Here is a 19482-nt window from a genome sequence, read left to right as displayed (position 1 = left end):
TTCACTATTTCCGGGAGTTGGCTCAGATTCATGTCCACTGAGTCAGTGATGCTGTCTAACCATCTCATCCTCTGTTGCCCTTTTCTTTTACCTCGATCTTTCCCAGCAGCAGGGTCTTTGCCAGTGAGTTAGCTCTTTGCATCAGATGGCCAAAGTATTGGAGCTTTAGCATCAGTCCTTCCAATGAATATTCAGAGTTAATTTCCTTTAGGATTGACTGGTTCCATCTCCTTGCTGTGCAGGGGGCTCTCAAAGAGTCTTCTCCAGCAGCACAATTTGAAAGTATCAGTTCTGTGATGCTCAGCCTTCTTAATGGTCCAGCTCTCATATTCATACATGACTACTGAAAAAACCATTGCTTTGACTATACAGACCTTTTTTGGCAAAGTGATGTCTCCGCTTTTTAATATGCTGAGTTTTTCATAGCTTTTCTTCCAAGTAGCAAGTGTCTTCTAATTTCATGACTGCAGTCACTGTTTCTACATTTTCCCCGTCTATTTGCCGTGAAGTGATGTGACTGGATGCTATGATCTTAGTTTTTTGAATGTTAAGCTTTAAGCCAGCCTTTTTTCACTCTCCTCTTTCACCCTTAGCAAGAGGCTGTTTAGTTCCTCTTCACTTTCTGTCGTCGGAGTGGTATCGTCTGCGTATCTAAGGTTATTGATATTTCTCCCAGTAATCTTGATTCCAGCTTGTGCTTCATCCAGCCTGGCATTTCATATGATGTACTCTGCATATAAATTAAATAAGCAGGGTGACAGAATACAGCCTTAACGTACTCCTTTCCCAATTTGGAACCAGTCCATTGTTCTGTGTCCCATTCTAACTGTTGCTTCTTGACCTGGATACAGGTTTCTTGGGAGACAGATAAGGTGGTCTAGTATTCCCATCTCTAAGAATTTTCCACAGTTTGTTGTGATCCACACCACCAAAGGCTCTAGCATAATCAGTGAAGTGGAAGTAGATGCTTTTCTGGAATTCCCTTGCTTTCTCTGTAATCCAACAGATGTTGGCAATTTGATCCCTGGTTTCTCTACCTTTTCTAAATCCAGCTTGTACATCTGAAAGTTCTCAGTTCACATATAATTGAAGCTTAGCTTGAGGGATTTTGACCATTACCTTGCTTGCATGTGAAATGAGCACAATTGTATTGTAGTTTGAACAATTTTTGGCATTGTCCTTCTTTATTTAGGATTGGCATGAAAACTGATCTTTTGCAGTCCTGTGACCACTGCTGAATTTTCCAAATTTGCTGACATATTGAGTGAAGCACGTTAACAGCATCCTCTTTTAGGATTTAAAATAGCTCAGCTGGAATGACATCACCTCCACTAGCTTTGCTTGTAGTAATGTTTCCTAAGGCCCACTTGACTTCACACTTCAGGATGTCTGGCTCTAGGTGAGAGACCACACCATTGTGGTTATCCAGGTCATTAAAACCTTTTTGGATAGTTCTTCTGTGTATTCTTGCCACCTCTTCGTAATCTCTTCTGCTTTTAGGACCTTGCTGTTTCTGTCCTTTATTGTGCCTGTCTTTGCATGAAATGTTCCCTTGATATCTCCAGTTTTCTTGAAGAGATCTTACAGTCTTTCTCACTCTATTTTTTCCTCTGTTTCTTTGCCTTGTTCACTTAAGACGACTTTCTTCTATCTTTCCTTGCTATTCTCTGTAACTCTGCATTCAGATGGATATATCTTTCCCTTTCTCCTTTGCCTTTCACTTCTTTTCTCAGCTTTTTGTAAACCCTCCTCAAACAACCACTTTGCCTTCTCTTATTTCTTTTTCTCTGGGATGGTTTTGGTTACTGCTTCCTATACAGTGTTAGGAATCTCTGTCCATAGTTCTTTGGGCATTCTGTCTACCAGATCAGATGTAACTGTAGGCAAGCTTGGGCCTGTGAAATGAGAAAGTTGTCCTTAAAGATTCTTTTTTGAAATGTTTTACTTCCTTCTGTCATAGTCTGGTCCATTTCTTCTTTTTAAAAAAAAAAATTGTTTTATTTCATTTTCAGCTTTATTGAGGTATAGTTGAAATACAAAATTGAAAATTCAGTCCATTTCTTAAAGTAAATGTTGGAATGCTGTCACATAATAGTGGAGCCACAATAATAGTAGCTAACATTTATTTAATGAACTTTTATATGTTCAGTAATCCTAGTAGAAGCTGGGCAGATGGTTCGGAGAAGGACATTGAATCTCATTGTCCTCCCAGCTTTTTGACCTTCCCTGAAGCCCCTCAAACCATAAAATGGCTTGCGCTCAGGAAAAAAAAAAAAAAAATTGCCCACTAGGTATAAAATCTTTAATAGGTGAATATCTAAACCAGAGGTGCAACAGCCATTTTTATGATCTTTAATAACAGAAGGGTCATGTAAGTTTTATAGGACTGAAGGAAAGCGTTCATGCTGTGGTAAAGAAATGCAGTTTTGTACCTCACTTCCTCTTTGAAAGCTAGAATTGACAGCCTCTTCTTGCTTAATGACTGTATTTGTTAACTGAAGTTTCACTGTATTCTGTTTAATCTTAATTCTCTTATAGACAGACACATGTAATTAAGATGAGGCTAAAGGCAGTGTCTTATCAATATTGGGTGGCAAGGAGGAGGATTGGGTAAAGTTTTACATTGACAAGGTATTAATATACTTTGAACCAGTGGACCTGCAGGGGAAAGTAGAGGGAATTGTAAGAACAAAGGCAGTAAGATAGACAAGCTTGAAACTTTTAGGAAACAGCTAATTGGGCTGAAGTAATAGGTAGAGCTCTTCAAAAGCAATATTGATAGTTATAAAAGCCACTGTTTAGTGAGTTCCTGCCATTGTAAGTTTCACCATCTTTCTCATTTAAGTTTTAACAGCAACCGTATAAGCTAGGGTAATCCACATAGGTTAAATCTCTTCAACATGGTCACTCTAGTGGCAGAAAAGTAACTTTGACAGGAATCCAAGGTTATCTGGATCCAAAAACCATACTTGATGATAATAAAATATATTCTTTGCATGTGAAATGAACTAAATATTTGGTTGAAGCATGTAGTTCTGATAAGTATCCATATGCTTAGTTATTATCTAGATGATGAGCTAGAAGTATTAATCATTATTGATTTTATGTGGGAATTTATAAAACATGAAACTTTGAACTACTGGCATTTTACTTGTGTCAGAGAATATAACTTTCATTATTTGATAAGAATTTATCTTTTTTTGAGATCTTTAATCACAGATTCGTTCTGAATCTCAAAAGAAATAGGCTTGAGTTGAATTGCCTTTGACCAGAAACTCAATAATAACTAGTCAGAAAATGGGTTTATAAGAATAGGGCTGATTTAAAGGAACATAATCATATCTTTAAGAGACATTGTGATGAAATGTCTTTTTCCTTGAATTAAATATTTCAGTATTTGAGCCTAATGTATGTGTATCTGAGACTTGCCCCTAAAATTTCTCTTTGAAAAGCGTATTTATACTTGAGCCCTTACAAAGTCTCATTATGGGTGTTCTCTGTTATTTTCTTTTGAACCCCAGAAACCATTGACTAAAAACAGCCTCAGCTGATGCTAGTTCTGAATACTTAGGGAGGTTATTTCACAGATTTTTTTTAAGTTGTTAAACAGTTTTTTCAAATTGTTAAAAAGGTTGTGTCAACATCCTGAAGGCATAATCTCCTACTTGCATATGTTGGCTATCATTGTAAACAAATGCCTATGAGTAATCCTACAGGATGAATAAAAATAACATTTTCTGTTAATGTGAATAGATAGTTGTGATTTAATGTAAGTTTTCCCATGAAGACGTTATACATAGATTGAAACTGTTATGTCTCAGTCAGTTTATTCAGTAGAGAGGTTATCTGAAACACCATATTAGGTGGCTCAAAAATCGTTTTAGCCACAAAGAAATCCTTAGGTCAGAGAGGAACTGTCTTCATTGTATCCATCAATTTGAGATCTTTTCCCAGATGTCTCATCAGAGGTTTTTCTGAGTATCTTATCTAATAAGGTAGCTTTCTCCATCAATCAGGAACTTTATTTTGTTTACACTTCACTCCCCATCACTTAATACATAATAGATACTCAGGTATCTGTTGAAACAATGTATAAAGAGTGTGAATAAAATTATCTCATAAATGTGAGACTTCTCTGATGGCTCAGACAGGAATCCACCAGCAATGTGGGAAACTTGGGTTCAATCCCTGGGTTGAGACGATCCCCTGGAGGAGGGCATGGCAACCTACTCCAGTATTCTTGCCTGGAGAATCCCATAGACAGAGGAGCCTGGCAGACGACAGTCCACAGGGTCTCAAAGAGTCGGAAACGACTGAGCAGCTAAGCACAGCACAGCAAGTAGAAAAATAAAGCAACACAGTTGGCTTGAATAAAGTTGACCCTTGAACTACATAGGTTTAAACTGGGCACAGGTCCACTTATACATGGGTTTTTTTTTTTCCAGCCAATATGTACTACAGGACTGCATGATTCATGGTTGAGTCCTCGAATGTGTATTCCATTTGGAAGAAAGGTGGCCTCATTTGGCTCAGTGGATAATCATATCCAAATATATATCCAAAAGCCTAAAAGGAATTTTACAGGAATTTATTGTGATAATGTCTCATCTTTCCAAATAAAAATTAATTTTAAGATTGTTGTCTATATGGAAAAAAATAACAAGTTTGCAAATAAGAATCTGTAATGGCCAATTCTAATGTAAATAATGATACATACCAAGACCACAAAACTCCCATTGTGGCCTACAGAATATTGAATACAGTCCATTTGGTTAATTAATTAATTACATTGATTTATCTATTTGTGTATCAGGAATGAATATGTCTGTGTTATATGGTTTTCCCATAGAAATACTTCAAGTAACATTCCATGCCAGTTTTACTGTACAGCTTGTTTTTATATCCTTTAAAAGTAGGTCAGATATGCTAAAGTTAACACAGGGTAAAACAGAATTTCATGCCAGTAACATTTGTCCAATCTCCTCCCTCTCCCAAGGTCCCCTCCTCAGCCAAAAAAGGAAGAAACAGAAGGAAAACATTACCCTAGAAAACAGATTTTAAAAAAAAAATTAATTATTTTCTCCATTTTAAAAAATTTAGGAACAAGTTCCAGTTCCGGTCTATCATCCAACACCTAGCCAGACTCGCCTAGCAACTCAGCTGACTGAAGAGGAACAAATTAGGATAGCTCAAAGAATAGGCCTTATACAGCATCTGCCTAAAGGAGTTTATGACCCTGGAAGAGATGGATCAGAAAAAAAGATCCGGGAGTAAGTTTTAATTTATACATGTTTCAGAGGTCTGTTTTCAGAGATCTGTTTTTTAAAAATATTCTGTTGCATTTTGAAAGTCACATATTTAATGAATTCTGGACAAAAATTTGTTTGGATGTGGAAATTAAGAATTTTCATATAAAAATAAGAAATGATGGTACAAATTCTGACCATTTTATAGGTTGTCTGTGTCCATTTGGATGACAGTTAATGTCAGTTAAAAATTATTTACCTGTGTAATAAGTGTGAACCAGTACCAGCATTGTTGGTGGCCTAATCAATTGGTAAAGCCGTTTGGCAATATTTCACAGACCTTTAGATCTAAACCCTTTGAGACAGTTAATTCTAAAGATCTATTATCCTAGAATATGTACCTCACTTCAGCTCCCAGAGTTTATGCACAGAGATAGTTACCATAGTTTTAGTGAAAAACAATAATAGAGGAACACTTTGGTAGGTTATATAGAGGTTAAAATTGTTTGCTAAGGATTTTAGTAATATGAGGAAAATCTTATCTATTTCTTAACTTATAGAATAATTGTACTAAGTCTGATGAGTTAAATATAAAATTTTACTTAAGGGAGATTTTTCCTTCAGAGTTTGTTATTGTTTGAGAATCCCTGAGAACAGCTCTTTTCCTTGTAGGTTAAGAATGATCTTCACCAATGCAGACATAAAGTAATTTATTATGCTGTGCTTGGCTGTTTGAGCTGTAGCACCATTTAGGGTTAGTGGTTCTGTATTTACATGTAGTTATTAAAGTGAAAGCTGTCTGGGCTTACACTGAAAACTCAGTTCAAATAATATGAATCTAACATGTTTTCTTGTCTACTAAAGCTTCACATCCTCCTTAAGGTTTCTTCTGTAATATGCAGCTGTTTTACAAGCACAGTTCTAGTAGTGGACTTGATTTCCTACCTGATACCTTTCTCTTTGTTGATTGCTCTCAAACTCTTCAAATTCCCAGGTGATTGAAATAAGAGATTGTAGCAGGATAACACTAGGAAAAAATTCCGTCTGGATGCTTAGGTGATAGAATGACAGGAAGCCATTTTTGTCTGTTCATATTAACACTGTCTTTGTAATAGGGATTTTAAAGAGTATTCTAGATAGATGACTTGTCTAAAAATGCTTTCTCATTTCTCTCCCTCACCCCAACAGGTGTGTGATCTGTATGATGGACTTTGTTTATGGGGACCCAATTCGATTTCTGCCGTGCATGCACATCTATCACCTGGACTGTATAGATGACTGGTTGATGAGATCCTTCACGTGCCCCTCCTGCATGGAGCCAGTTGATGCAGCACTGCTTTCGTCCTACGAGACTAATTGAGCCCGGGTCTCTCATCTGACTTCAAGTGAACCATCATTTTTGGTGGTTTTGATCTTTTGTCACTGAGCCCAAAGAGCCAGGGATTAGGAATTAAGATCATGCACAAAAGTTTCCTGAAATTTCCTGAATGGCTGCAGATGTTGGGGAAAAGTACGTGATATTTTAGAAACTTAGGGGGAAAAGTAGGATGGTATTTTTATGTAAAGCCTTGACCCAGTGTTTAAAAATATAATTGTATTTAGATCTTGTTACTGCTCCAGTACATAGGAATTGTGTAAAGTGTTACAGCAGCTGTATATGTTTCAATTGTGTGTGTCAAAGATTAGGAAAAAGATAGTGGTTGTTTTTTCCTAAATGAAATAACTTTCTTCTTCTCCCCCACCCAAATTCTTTTCTGAAGTTGCTGGCATTTGGGTCAAGGTTTTATTAAAAGCTACATTTTATAACACTGGCACAAAAAAAGTAGTTTTAAGCTTGTTTGCACAGTTCTTTTTTTCCATTGGAAATGGAATTCATTGCCTTAGGTCTTTTTTAAATAGTGTATTATTATCGTTGGGGCTGGCTCTATGCTTGAAAACCAGTTTATTTATAACCTGTTATAAGTGCTATATCTGTTTGCAGTTAGGAAATGCAGAATTCAAAGTGATCTCCTAGCTTGTAAGCAAACTGAGATGCACTATCCCTTTTCTATTAAAATAAAAATCAGTTAATGTGTCAAGAAACCAACTCTAGTCAAGTCAGGTTTAATATTAGCCTTTCTTATGTGTTTCATCTAATTATTTTGGTTGTTAATATGGTGATAATTATTTTGGTTGTTAATATGGTGATAATTAAAAGTCAAGGTAAATTTTAAATATTAGGAATTCTGATTTATTGAGCTTGAATTATGCCACCATGCTTATGTAAAAATGAAAGTGGCAACATGGTTAAACTGAGAAAGTTTCTCAGTTGTAACAATTTTGATTTTTTCTTTCCTGTGACCCTGTTGTCTTGAACCATAGCAAAAGGATACTGCATCTCTTATTGTATTGCTGAGGTTATTGAAGTTACATAAAACACATCTCAGTCTCTGTTTCTTAGAAGGAAAGTCCTGCTAGTTGACTGACAATTCTAAGCAGGGAGAATTAAGATAAATGTGTTTAACTAATGTTTTGCACACAAACGCAGAATTTGTATAACCACATGACATCATAGTTGTGATCTCAAAAAAAGGACTTTCTCCTTTATCTTTTTCTTGCAGTTAATGTAGGAATTCTCTGAAACTCTAAGCTTCTGAAGTGTTAGAGGTAGAGATGGTCTAGCAAAGATGTAGTTTGTAATGTCTTATCCATTTAGCATGTGTTTATTTTTTGTTATGTACTAGAAGGTGACATGTTTGTTTGGCTCAGTGATAATTACAACTAAAAAATCATTCATTAGCGAAAGGAGAAGCAATCTCAACCTTAACAAATCAGAAATGTTTCTTATTATTTTGTATTGAGTTGAATATTTGACTCTTTAACACTTTTCTACATACAAAACACAAGTCAAGTCTCTTGAAGGGTTCTTCATAATTGTATTATAGAAGAATTTAGTATGTCATAAGCACTTAAAGATTTGACATTCAACTGTAGCAGTATCCATGTTGGTTAATTTTCTTATGAGCCCCATGATGAGTTTGAGAAAAATTGAAAGAAATTATAGATTATCAGGTTCTGTTAAATTGTTACATGTATCTTGCTTAAGTTTTTGTTCATTAATTTATATCCAATTACATAAAGCAAATTTGGAGGAAACACCTGAAGTTGTGCAATATTTTCAGTGATATTACTTTTTTATCTTTGTGTTTTCTACTTAAACATAATGTCTGTCATCAAGTATTATAGTCAGACTTTCTTTTTTTCTAGATTGTCAAAATTGGTAAATGAACATTTTTTTTAATCATCTTCTATGTTGCTGTTAGTCTTTCTTTATTAACAAGGTTTCTTTTACAGAAGTTTGGCAGTAATATTGAGGGAACCAGGATTGAACTGAAATTTTTTTTTTAATAAGGTACTTTGTATTCTTTAATTTTGATCTCCACATACCATGTTAAGAACCATCAATTTTGGCTTTTACCAAGTTAAATAAAGTTATAATACAGTTGTAAAGGGCTAAAGTTAGAATTGATTACATAAGAATCAATTCTCCCAAGTTATCTAATCCTTTCTTCAGAACACACATGTATAAATTTAATTAATTGCCTTTAGTTTTCCAGGTATATATATAAACTTTGGGGGAAGTATTTTTTATGGCCTGGCATTTACTATCATCTAGTCATAAGTTTAGAAGCTTGGTAGCTTCTAAATTTTCTAAAGCAAATAAGAGGCACATTACCCTGTTATCCAGCATAATTGGGATTGGGTAAGATGTATTCAGGCTTGGCTGTAGGATTTGAAATGTCTGAAAAGCCTGACCAGGAAAAAATAATCTTACTCTTTTAAATGTAAACCAAAGAAGTTAAAATACTTTCAGATACTTGGAGTTTGGTTCACACAAACTTTTTAAATGCTATGCCTATTTTTTATAAGACATCTCTTATAACAGGTATTGACTCTCCAAACTATTTTCGGTGTCTGTATGACATAGAATATAGTGAGCATCGAGGTAACAAATTCTCTATGTGCAAAGCTCCTTTTTAGGGAAGCATACATTTTTAAAAAGGATTAACAATAAAGGAGTACAAAGTAAAGCTGCCTGTGGTCCTTAGACTGAAAATGGCAAACAGAAAAGGTAAGTTTTTTGGCATAATTCATAAATGTAAACAGTTGGTGGCCCGTGTTTGCTTACAAAGGCATTGGCTAGCAGATCAGTTTCTCACAGTCAGCTGAGGACACTTGACACTTGCATGTTAAGTGCGTCATAGCTAATCAGCTAATTTTTTAAGCCTTTAAGTTTGAAATCGGTGGACATGAGAAAAAGTGGATTTTTGGTTAGTATCTCCTGAAGTTATACTAAATTTACGCACCTGAATTTAAAGATCATCTGTTCTTTTACTGGGTAGGGAAGAAGTCAGATAGTTTGTAACCTCTCCCTCTGTCCCCTGTGTCACTCCCCTTTTCTAGTCTGACACTCAGCTGGGCTTCCCTAAGACTCAGGCTTGGTTCGGGTTGGTCCATCATGTGAGGATGGCCATGAGAGCCCTCGGTGTCCTATTCATTCTTATTCTGACAGCCTTCTGTTACTCCTTTTGAGGACATAGTTTAATTCCTTCTAATTTCTTCCTCCTGGTCCCACTTCGTAAGTATTTTGCCATCATTAAATTAAAAAGTGTGGAGTAAAAATGTCCAGCTACAAAATTTCATCTTTGCATTAAATGTCATTACTAATTGACCCCCTGTTAGGTGACTGACCTAAGAGCTATCAAGAAATGGCCTGCGAATTTTTCCTCAGTTCTGTATTGTCAGAATAGACACTTGCTTATGGCCAGGCAGTAGTTTAATTGATGCTCATAATTCAGATTTAGACAGCGCTTTAGTTTGTAGAAATTTCAAGTGAAACATAAGCATTTAATGGGAATGACTGTTAACTGCTTGATTACATTATATAAAACACCTTAAAATGGTACTTTTTCTGAGTGGTTTGAAAGAGGTAGCAAGTCCACTTCAGTATTTAGGGAAAGTTAGATGGACTGTTTGTTCTCTCTTCACATAAATTATTGTTTTTAACTTGAGAAAACATGATTTTTTAGGCTCTAAGAGTTACATTATAACACAGTAACATTTGCTTTAAAATGCCATATAGAAGTTAGTATGAATGAGGCACATATATTTGGGAATATTAACTTAAATGTACTTTGTAATGCCTTTTCTGAGAGCCTCTGGGTCTGAAAGCAGCAGTCCTGGGTGATTGTTTATTCAGATATTGATTGTCCCAGTAACAGGTATCCAGACTTTGGTTTTCCATTTATCCTTCATTTTCTTGCACGGAAACAAAAAATGCAGATAAATTCCTTTACAACCCATTTCTTGATCCATAAACCTTTTGTTAAGAGGCTTCAGTAAAATTTTACAAAAGGGGTTTGGACTTAGGCACCTTTTAATTGTCCACATTGTTCTTCGTTACGTTATCACCCTGAGCAATGTACATTAGCCCAGGACAGGAACTGGATACATCTAATTAATGTTACTGATAGACTGAAAAGAGTTTAAGGAAACTTTAAGAGGTACTAACTTCTCCAGTTTTGTTTTTTTGAGAAAAGTTACTGTCCACTGGAAGACTTAGTCATCTTGGATGCTTTCCACAGGAAATTTGTTTTTGTCTGCATAGTGAATGAAGCAGCATTATTAATAAGGAACAGATTTTAGGCATCTAAAACTGATTGTGATCAAATGATAAGCAGTGCCTGTTTGCCTTGAACACATTCTAAGCAGTGCTTATTGACTGTGTTTCTTGGTGCTGAGAAAAAGAAGTTGAAAAACGCAACTTCAGGAGTCTGGTCATAGTAGTGAACTGTGAATGATTATGGGAAAATTTGGTTGGCTAAGCAAGTGCTGGGCCCTTTTCTCTGGGAGCCATATAGTAGTTAATCTAGTCATTTTGGATCTGAAAGCAGGTTGTAGGCATTATGTGAATTGGGAAGCCTGGGCTATCTTAGCAGAAAGATATTGAGATTGGCTTCCCAGCACTATCCATACCAGAGGTATGGGAATAAGCTACATTCTGCCAATTCCAGAATCAAAGCCAGTCTCACCTTTGAAATAGTGCAGAATAGTGATCCTCTTTCCGTGAAGGTAGCTGAACTCAAGCACAGATAAGTTAATTGCTACAATTTTAGAGTATGCGCTGAAGGGAAGTTGTTTTTCATAAACTATTTTCCCTCATGGCCCTTGACAATCACTATAATGTTATTTTGATATGAAGAATAATACCATTCTAAGTAGTGAGATGGATGCTAGCTGGGCATTTTCAGATTGAAGGTATCTTTAAGAAATCACATTTATGGGTTTGGATTTCAATAAACTGCATTGCTGATTTCTCATGAAGAGTAGAGAACATGAAATGCCAACTCCCATGGACGCTTAGAGCCTGATTATCACTTAGCATGTTGAAAGTGTTTTTCTCCCCGCTAAGTGTCATAGCTGATGAAGAGAAGATGAGGTGTTTTAATGGCAGTTCACACGAAGCAGGAGCAATTGGTGGTGGTGGCATTTGGCACGGCATTGGCTTCCCAACTTCCATGTTTAACCTTAAATGGTACATTCTTCACACAGCAGTTAAAATAGTTGAGTAAATTGGATGATGTCGTTCATCTGCTTAGAGCTTTTAATTGCTTTCTATTGTGTGGAGAGTAAAATCCAAGCTGCTTAACGGAGATAGTAGATTTTCTGCCTCTCTCCTTTCGTAGTACTCCACTTTTTAGACTTTTTGTGCTTTTTAAAATGCCTAACTCTTTCCTGCCTCAGGTCTGTTGTAGTTTCTGTCCTGTGGTTCACTTCCCCAGATTGTTTGATGGCTGGCTTCTTATCCTCTGTACCAACAGTCCCTGTTTATTCCATGGCTCTAATTTGTTTACTTTCATTTGTTTCTATGAGAGCAGGACATTTAGGTTCTCAGCAGATATTTATTAAGTGAAGGGAAGGAGAAAGCAGGGAGTCTGAGCATTTCTGATGGAGTGGAAGCCACCATCAAGGAGGTCCCCATTGGAAAGTAGGGATCTCACAGAGATTTTTGAGGGTAGCAAGAAGGACAAAGGCAAAGCTCCTCCTGAGTGGGCAGCTTGCTGATAAGCCTTGTCTCTAATCAGTACTGCCCCTTCACCTGGGAACCAACTTTTGAAAGAAAGGGCGTATAGTGGATACATGTTGTTTTTGTCTGCCAAGTGCCCCATGTTTTTTAGTAACAACTCCCAACCAAGTGTGTAACCCAAGATGGACCAATTGTATTACCTCACGCCCTTTCCAAGGTAGTTCTCACACTTCAGTGTGCATCAGATCCACCTGGAGGACTGCAGTTGTTCAACCTCACCCCTACATTGAAAGGAGGGGACTTGGTCATTTGCATTTCTAACAAATTCTCAGATATCTAATGCTGGGAAGCCACCAGCCTGAGGGAAGGACATTTGAGCCAAGTCAGACTAATCAAGAGTCCTTATTTGGGGTAGGGCAAGGAGCCCTTTCCTTCTGGTTACAAAGCTATATGGATATAAGGTCTGAACCACCATGCAGAAGAGTCAGTTTGAGAGAATCTAACACAAGAACAAAGTGAAGGGTTGGAAAAGGCCTAATAGATGCACTTGAACCATTGATTCAGTCATCCCCAGGCCAAACTCACCACTGCCTTCCCACGGTTCATGTGGGCCAATACATGTACCTTAATATACTAGGGGCTGTTTGTTTAGTTAGGCTATTTATTTAGTTGATTTCTTTTTATCTTAAGCAGGCCTGTGAAGCAGTTGACATTAGCCCTATTTTATAGCAGTGAACTGATTCTCAAAGCAGTAAAATAATTTGAATTCAAGCTGTACTTATAGCCACTATCCCATGTAGTTAATAGAATTTAAAGTTGCCATTTTTAGTAGATCAGGCTCTTCTCTTACGAATTTGCTCACTACCTCTTTTCCATAGATAGATGTCAGAAAGTCACCTCTAGCCCAAGGGCAACAGATTTCTGGGCCATGAACCACTTTGACCCACAGATGTGAAATGTTTGGCCAGCCAGCACTCTTAAGCACTTAAAAACTTAAATTCTAAGAGTGTTTTCAGCATCATATGCTTCTAAGTTTGCCAGTGTTTCTGCCTCTTAGTGTCTTATACCAAATCTCTTCTAGTATATAGTTTGGACTCAAGCCACAGTCCAGGCCTGAGCCTCTGCATCAGTTCACTTTCCATCTCTGGAGTAGCTGGCTGGAACTCTACCTCTTTAACTGGGATTAGCTCATACATTTTCCTCCAACATCCTTAATTTTATGAGCAGATATGGTTGCTTAAGAACTGCCTTTGTCCAGCTTAGACCCTGCCCCTACCTCATGATGCCAAGTGCCATGTGGGGAACCATGCCACACAGACATAATTCCATGCACTCCAAGCCAAGGGTTTCTAGTGTTTGAGCTGTTAGCCAGTACCTTTTCCTTACTTAACAGTGGCCCAAGAGTCAATTAAATCAGATCCAACTTGAAGCTGATAATTGGAAAGCTTGACCAGTAGTTTAGCAAAGCATGAGCTTTAGAGTTCAACTGCTTGGCTTCAAATATTTCTGATGCGTAATAGCTGTGTGATCTTAGGCAAGTTGTTCAACCTGTGTCTCAGTTTTCTCATCTGAAAAATGGCAATAATAGCCCTACTTCATAGAGTGGTTTTTGAGGATTAGATACTTGCAGACTACTCAGACTCACAACTGGTAAGTAGCACTTAATATTTAGACGTCCACAGCAATCTTCTGTAATTCTGTTATCTTACCAAAGGTAAGGGCTCTATTATATTTTGTCATTTTAAGAGCTAAGTAAACACTGGAAGCAACTCATAGACTGCTTACTTCGAAATGGATTTTTAAGGCCCTGAGGCTCCTTGTTTGTGGATTTACTTCACCCTGTCAGACAGTGATGAACTTTGCACCAGATTTCCACAGAACTATGCTAACTCAAGCAGAAAGGCACTTTCCTGCCTTGGAAAACTGCATCTGAGGGTGAGGGTGAGAAGTTCCCATTTGCTGCTTGGTTTTCAGAATCCGGACACCTCACATTTATTAGTGAATTAGTGTGATGGTGCTAAGGACATAAAAGAACTGTTGAGAAGGCACACTGTTGGACTAAATTTGAAGCAAAGAGGAAGACTGTTTTCCACTCACCATCTTAGAAGAAATGAACTTGGGAGTCACTCCAGAGAAAAGCATCTTTGGATTTTATTCCCTTGTTGAATGATTCAGGCACTCAGCAGGCTGGGGCTTTCTAAAATCCCCCAGTGCTCCCTTCAGTTGCTGGGAATCTCCCACTCGGACCTGAGCCAAGTGTTTGGTTGGCGCTGGCCTTTTAGAGTCCTGGCTTCACTGTCAAGTCATGGCTTTTTTGCTGTGAATGACGACAGCTGTCTTGGAAGCGCTCCTATTCTGACTTGAGAGATAAGGAATAGGGAATCCTGCCAACATATGGGAGAGCTGATAGGGACACAGCACACTGCTGGAAGCTACCCTGCCAGTTCAAGGCCTGGGACCAGTGAGAGGCAGAGTAGACTTTATTGCCAAGAGCCTGTTCAGAGCATGTTACACAGTTGCTGCTCCCTAACAACCGAGTTCCTCTGTGTGGCAAGGATTCAGACTTTCTGCAAATGAGGATTAATTGCTCTCTGGGTGTCCTGGACCACTGTAGAGGCCCCTGATTGAGGGAGTCTATCATCACTTCTGGTAAGCCACCTGGGGACAAAGCCTTTGACAAAAGGTAGGGAGGCATAGATCAGTTGCCTCTTTTTGGAGATGAAAGCCCAGAAACAAGACTTGAACAGAATTAGAACTGTTGACAGCAGGAGAGAGTCTTAATCTAGTTCAAATTACTAAATTTTAGAGGCTCCATGATTCCCAGGGTCATGCAGAAAAAGCAGTAGTAGCAAAGCAGGGGCTGGAATTAGGTCTCCTTACTTGGAGGCCAGAACTCTCCTCCCCTGATCAGCTGCCTTTCTAGGGCAGATGTGCTAGGAAGGTGCAGTGTTTGAGAAGCAATGATCAGAAATGGCTCAAGACACAGTGAGAAGCCCAAGACAGCATTTTCACCTTCAGAGGCCTCTGCACAAGGATACGGCGGCGTCAGACACCCAGCCTTTCCACCTTCCTTCACATACATGTTTGTTTTTGGCCATTCAGCTTGCAGGATCTTCGCTCCCTGACCAGGGATTGAAGCCCAGCCACATCCGTGAAAGCACCAGGTTCTAACCACTGGACCACCAGGGACCTCCCTTCACAAGCATGTTTTTGAGGGAGGAGCTCAAGCTGCATGCAGGTAGGATAAAAGGAGACAAAACTGATAGCAAGACTGCAGCCAGGGCAGCAGACAGACATTAAGGTGCTGGAGGGCTAATGCGTGAAGCCCAGAAGGAAATAGCAACAACTAGGAAATCACCCTGGCATAAAAAGTTTAAAAACACCTAAAATGAACACTGAAATGAAAGAAAGGTTTTTGTAAACGGCAATTTTATGTTTGGTATGCAGTGACCAGTACTGCTTTTATACTGTAATGGGTAGCATTCTGATATGTGAGGGGGCCAAGAGGCCACCCTGTTCAGCAGCCTAGCTCTAGTTCAACCCTTTCACCTGCCCTGCTGGGCTGGGCTCCCAGCACCCAGGCTGTGGAAGAGAGAGAGCTTGCCCTTTGTGGAAAGCATCCTTTTGTCTAGTTCTGACAAGATAGATCTTTCTTTTGGTTGCATTTCTTTCTGACAGTACACTAAGTGCAGAAGAGGATCTTTGGACTGTCTTTTCCTAATGAGAACATGCTTTACCTAAAACCTATAACTCCATTCAATATCAGTCACAGGAAACTTGGCTGTATATTAATAGATTAAACCACCCTGTCCCTAGCATATGCTTAAAAGTGTTCGCTAAATACAGCAGGCTGGAAGACTGGAAAAGTCGTCTGTGGTCCTTCCCTTACAGAAACTGCATTTGTGTGTTTGAGTTAGTCAGACACCTTTAGGGGCCAGAAGGATAAACGTTGAAAAGAGTTTCTACTCAGCTCCAACTGATTGTTGCCTTGTGAGAATGAGGCCCAGTATTGCCAGATTTTTAAAGTAAGAAGCCAGAAACCAGATTTATTTGTGAAGTCTCCCCATTTTTAAATGTTTGTTAACTTATTCTGAAAATTTTAAAACATTAAGTTGTCTAAATAAAACATGCTTGGGCCATATGGCTTCTGATTGAAACTTTCTGCCCTGCCCAAGAATTCAAGCAACAAAGTATTTTACTGAAATAGATGTTGCATGATCTCTGAAGTGTATAAGTTTTATTACTGAAATATAGCTTTTCTCTTAACTGAAAAATCTAAAACATACATAAACAGGCTAAGAATAACCATTCTGTTCCTAAGAAAAATGCTATCAGTAAATAAATGTACTGAAGTATAGAAGATTTTTTATCTTTCATAAATCATTCCCAGTGGTGTCAGTTTGGCGTATAGCAGACCAGTGTCTGAGAAACTTTACCTGCCAAATTTCTTGGCTTTGGCACAGAAAGGGCTCCCCTTCCTTCAGGCCTCGATATCACCATTCTGTGGTAGTAGGAATTGATGTTTTTTTTCCTACAAATGGACTCAAGATTATCTCACTAAAAAGACATGTTTTGTTTTTTTTTTCAATTGCAGAATTACAAAGGGGCTGTAAGAAGTAAGGTAGTGGGATTGTGTGAAACCTCTGTGTTTAGCCCTCAGAAATCTTGAAGCCTGAGATCCAGATCCTCTTTTGGGTCCTTCCAGCCCTGGAAGCTGAGACCTCGCTGAAGTCTAACAATGATTTACATACAGGTGGTTGGTTGGTGTTTTTTCTTCCCCCAAAGCCAACTTTGATTCCATCAGTGTATTTCTAAGGAAAATGTAAACTGTTCATACATTCTGTTAACATCACAGTGAAAAACAAGTACCCGTATGTGTGACAGGGCAAGGCAGGGAGCTCCACTTGCTCTGGCCTTGACAGAAGCCCTTGGCCGCACTGGTGAGCATGCTGGCTTCACTTTCGCACAGACACCTAGGTTGTGCTGTCCCACTGGAGCACCGGTGGACCCCAAAGGCAGGGCAGGGGGCGGGGTTCTTTCTGAAATGTTTCCAGGAGCTCTGTCCAGCTGATTCTGCCTTCCAGCCTGGGACTGCTGCACGAAACTACAAGGACACTGATGAGACCATAGATCTGTTGCCTTTTTCTAGGGAAGACTTGGCTTGGAGTGTGGCTGCCTGGATTCGAAAATGTGTCCTTGACTCCATGGAATAATTCTTATAGTTTTGCCTGGAAGAGACCAGAGAATCAGATACGTGAAGCTGCTCCGGTTGTGATTTTTCCCTTAGTCTGAGCTGTGGGAACCCACTAGCCAAGGAACACTTTTAAAGGCTAATCCCTATCTCTGTTTAAAGAAAGAGTTGGGCTTAAATTTAATAGGAATTACCTGTTATCATGCCCTCTGGAACCACTCTTGGTCCTTTGGGGCCCAGTGTGAAGGAATAATTTCAAGATCCGTGGGCTAGAAGGCAGGAGAACTGCATCTTCACACCAGCCCTGAAGCTTGCGGTGTGACCCCAGATAACTCAGTCATTGAGTCTGGGATTTCAGTTCCTCTTTGGTAAATTAAGGAAGAAGCCTCCCTACTCCAGGTGAGAGCTGGGTTCACCTGGGACCTGGGCCCAGCCTCTGGGCTGCCTACACTGCCTTTGCCAGCACCCTCTCACACTGCTGCCTGGCACCTCTGCCTCCCCTGAGCTCATGGGGAACAAAGGCCAGACCAAGGCAAATCATGCCTTACTTGGCAGTTTCCAAGAGTTTGACAGCCTCTTCATTTCTGCCTTGCTCCATAGACAGCAGGGCCAGCTCCAGCAGGGCATTTGGGATCAAGTAGTGGTCATATTTAATCCTCTTTTCACTGTAGGACAGAAGAAAACACGGCTTACAGTCTCTGCTCTTGAGCCATCCTTTGGGCACATCTGCCAGACTCCTCCTGAGCATCTCCCAAATGGGAGGGTCCAACTCATGTTCTCATGGGGTTTTCTGACCTGAATTCCAACTTGGAAGGTTCCCACTATTTAGCCCTAGAAAGACTTAAGAACCACAGCAAAGCCTTCCAGTCCTCTGCACCCTGGGCCCCAAGTCCCTGACAACCTATGGTTCACGTCATGTCCTAGGCCCACCTCCACCTCAGTCCCAACCCCGGCCCCCATCGCCGCCCTCTATTTCATCGGCAACCCTTTCCCTCTACGACTTCACCTAAGCAGGGAAGGACTGACCGCTGTCACCCAACCTCAGGTGTTTCCCGTGTCCAGGCATTAGCACACGCTCTCCCTGCTCCACTTAAAACTCCTCTTTCCTTTCTTCCTCTGCCTGATAAACTTGCCAACTGAAGTGCCATTGCTGGAAAGCCTTTCCTGGTGTCTAGCATTAGGTTTAGGTCCCTCCTCCTGGCACCTGCTGGCCTCTCTGCTTTCCTCTAGCCCTCACCATACCAGATTAAGTTACCCATAGCTGTCTCTCTAATATCTGTACTCCCCAAGGACAGAGATCCTAAGTTACAAACTCCAGGGGGCACCATTCACAGGAAACACTGCAGACAGGCTCCTGTCGCTGGACAGTCTGGTGGCCCTGGAGGACAAGGTCTGAATGATCTGGGCCTAGAAGGGTCCTCGCACACAACAGAAACCAGTACCTGTGAAGCAAGTAGGAGTCGGCCAGAGTCGACACTGTGCATGTGTGCATATGGAAAGAGAAACCCAGAAAATGCTACCCTGAAGCCCCGGGCCCAGTAGTAGGCCATCTGGAGCGAGAGCAGCCAGAGGCACTTACTTGGCAGAGATGCTCCTGAAATTCTCCTCAGCCTCCTGGACACGGCCCAGATATTTCAGACACAGGCCTTTCAGCAGCTTCACCAAGCACTCATCATCCGCTGAGTACTCATTCTCTGAGAATAGGGGAGTGAGGGAAGACAGCTTTGTTCATTTTCTCAACAGTTACTCATGGAGCCCCTACTCTGTGCTGGGCCCTGGGGACACAGAGATGACTCACACATGGTCCCCGTCCTCAGGGAGCTCACATCAGGGGAGGAAAGACAGATACTGAGACGATGACAATACAGTGAAATCAGGACCGACTGAAGGAAGCTCAGGGCTTGTGGGAGCCCAGCAGAGGCCCTGATGTTCCCTGGGGGACAAGGGACAGCTTCTTGGAGAAGCTGTCACTGGAACTC

General features: G+C 39.8%; 2 protein-coding genes across 4 annotated transcripts in view; one reads left to right on the top strand and one right to left on the bottom strand.

The window, feature by feature from the left end:
- The window catches only part of RNF11 (ring finger protein 11), a 42130-nt gene extending 33599 nt beyond the window's left edge, over positions 1-8531 (top strand). The window contains exons 2-3 of the mRNA XM_043461364.1: positions 5101-5270; positions 6435-8531. Of these exons, the coding sequence (XP_043317299.1) occupies positions 5101-5270; positions 6435-6606 (342 nt within the window). The 3' untranslated portion in view covers positions 6607-8531. The remainder of the gene's footprint in view (positions 1-5100; positions 5271-6434) is intronic.
- Positions 8532-16527: 7996 nt separating this feature from the next.
- TTC39A (tetratricopeptide repeat domain 39A) overlaps positions 16528-19482 on the bottom strand; it is a 49863-nt gene continuing 46908 nt past the window's right edge. For all 3 annotated transcript variants that reach the window (XM_043461363.1, XM_043461362.1, XM_043461361.1), the window contains exons 16-18: positions 19083-19197; positions 18052-18168; positions 16528-17540 (exon numbers count right to left, since the gene is read on the bottom strand). In XM_043461363.1, the coding sequence (XP_043317298.1) occupies positions 17417-17540; positions 18052-18168; positions 19083-19197 (356 nt within the window). In that variant the 3' untranslated portion in view covers positions 16528-17416. The remainder of the gene's footprint in view (positions 17541-18051; positions 18169-19082; positions 19198-19482) is intronic.

The sequence above is a fragment of the Cervus canadensis genome, chromosome 2 (genome assembly GCF_019320065.1).
Source record: "Cervus canadensis isolate Bull #8, Minnesota chromosome 2, ASM1932006v1, whole genome shotgun sequence".
NCBI classification, from domain to species: domain Eukaryota; kingdom Metazoa; phylum Chordata; class Mammalia; order Artiodactyla; family Cervidae; genus Cervus; species Cervus canadensis.
This window is presented reverse-complemented; position numbering and strand designations above follow the sequence as displayed.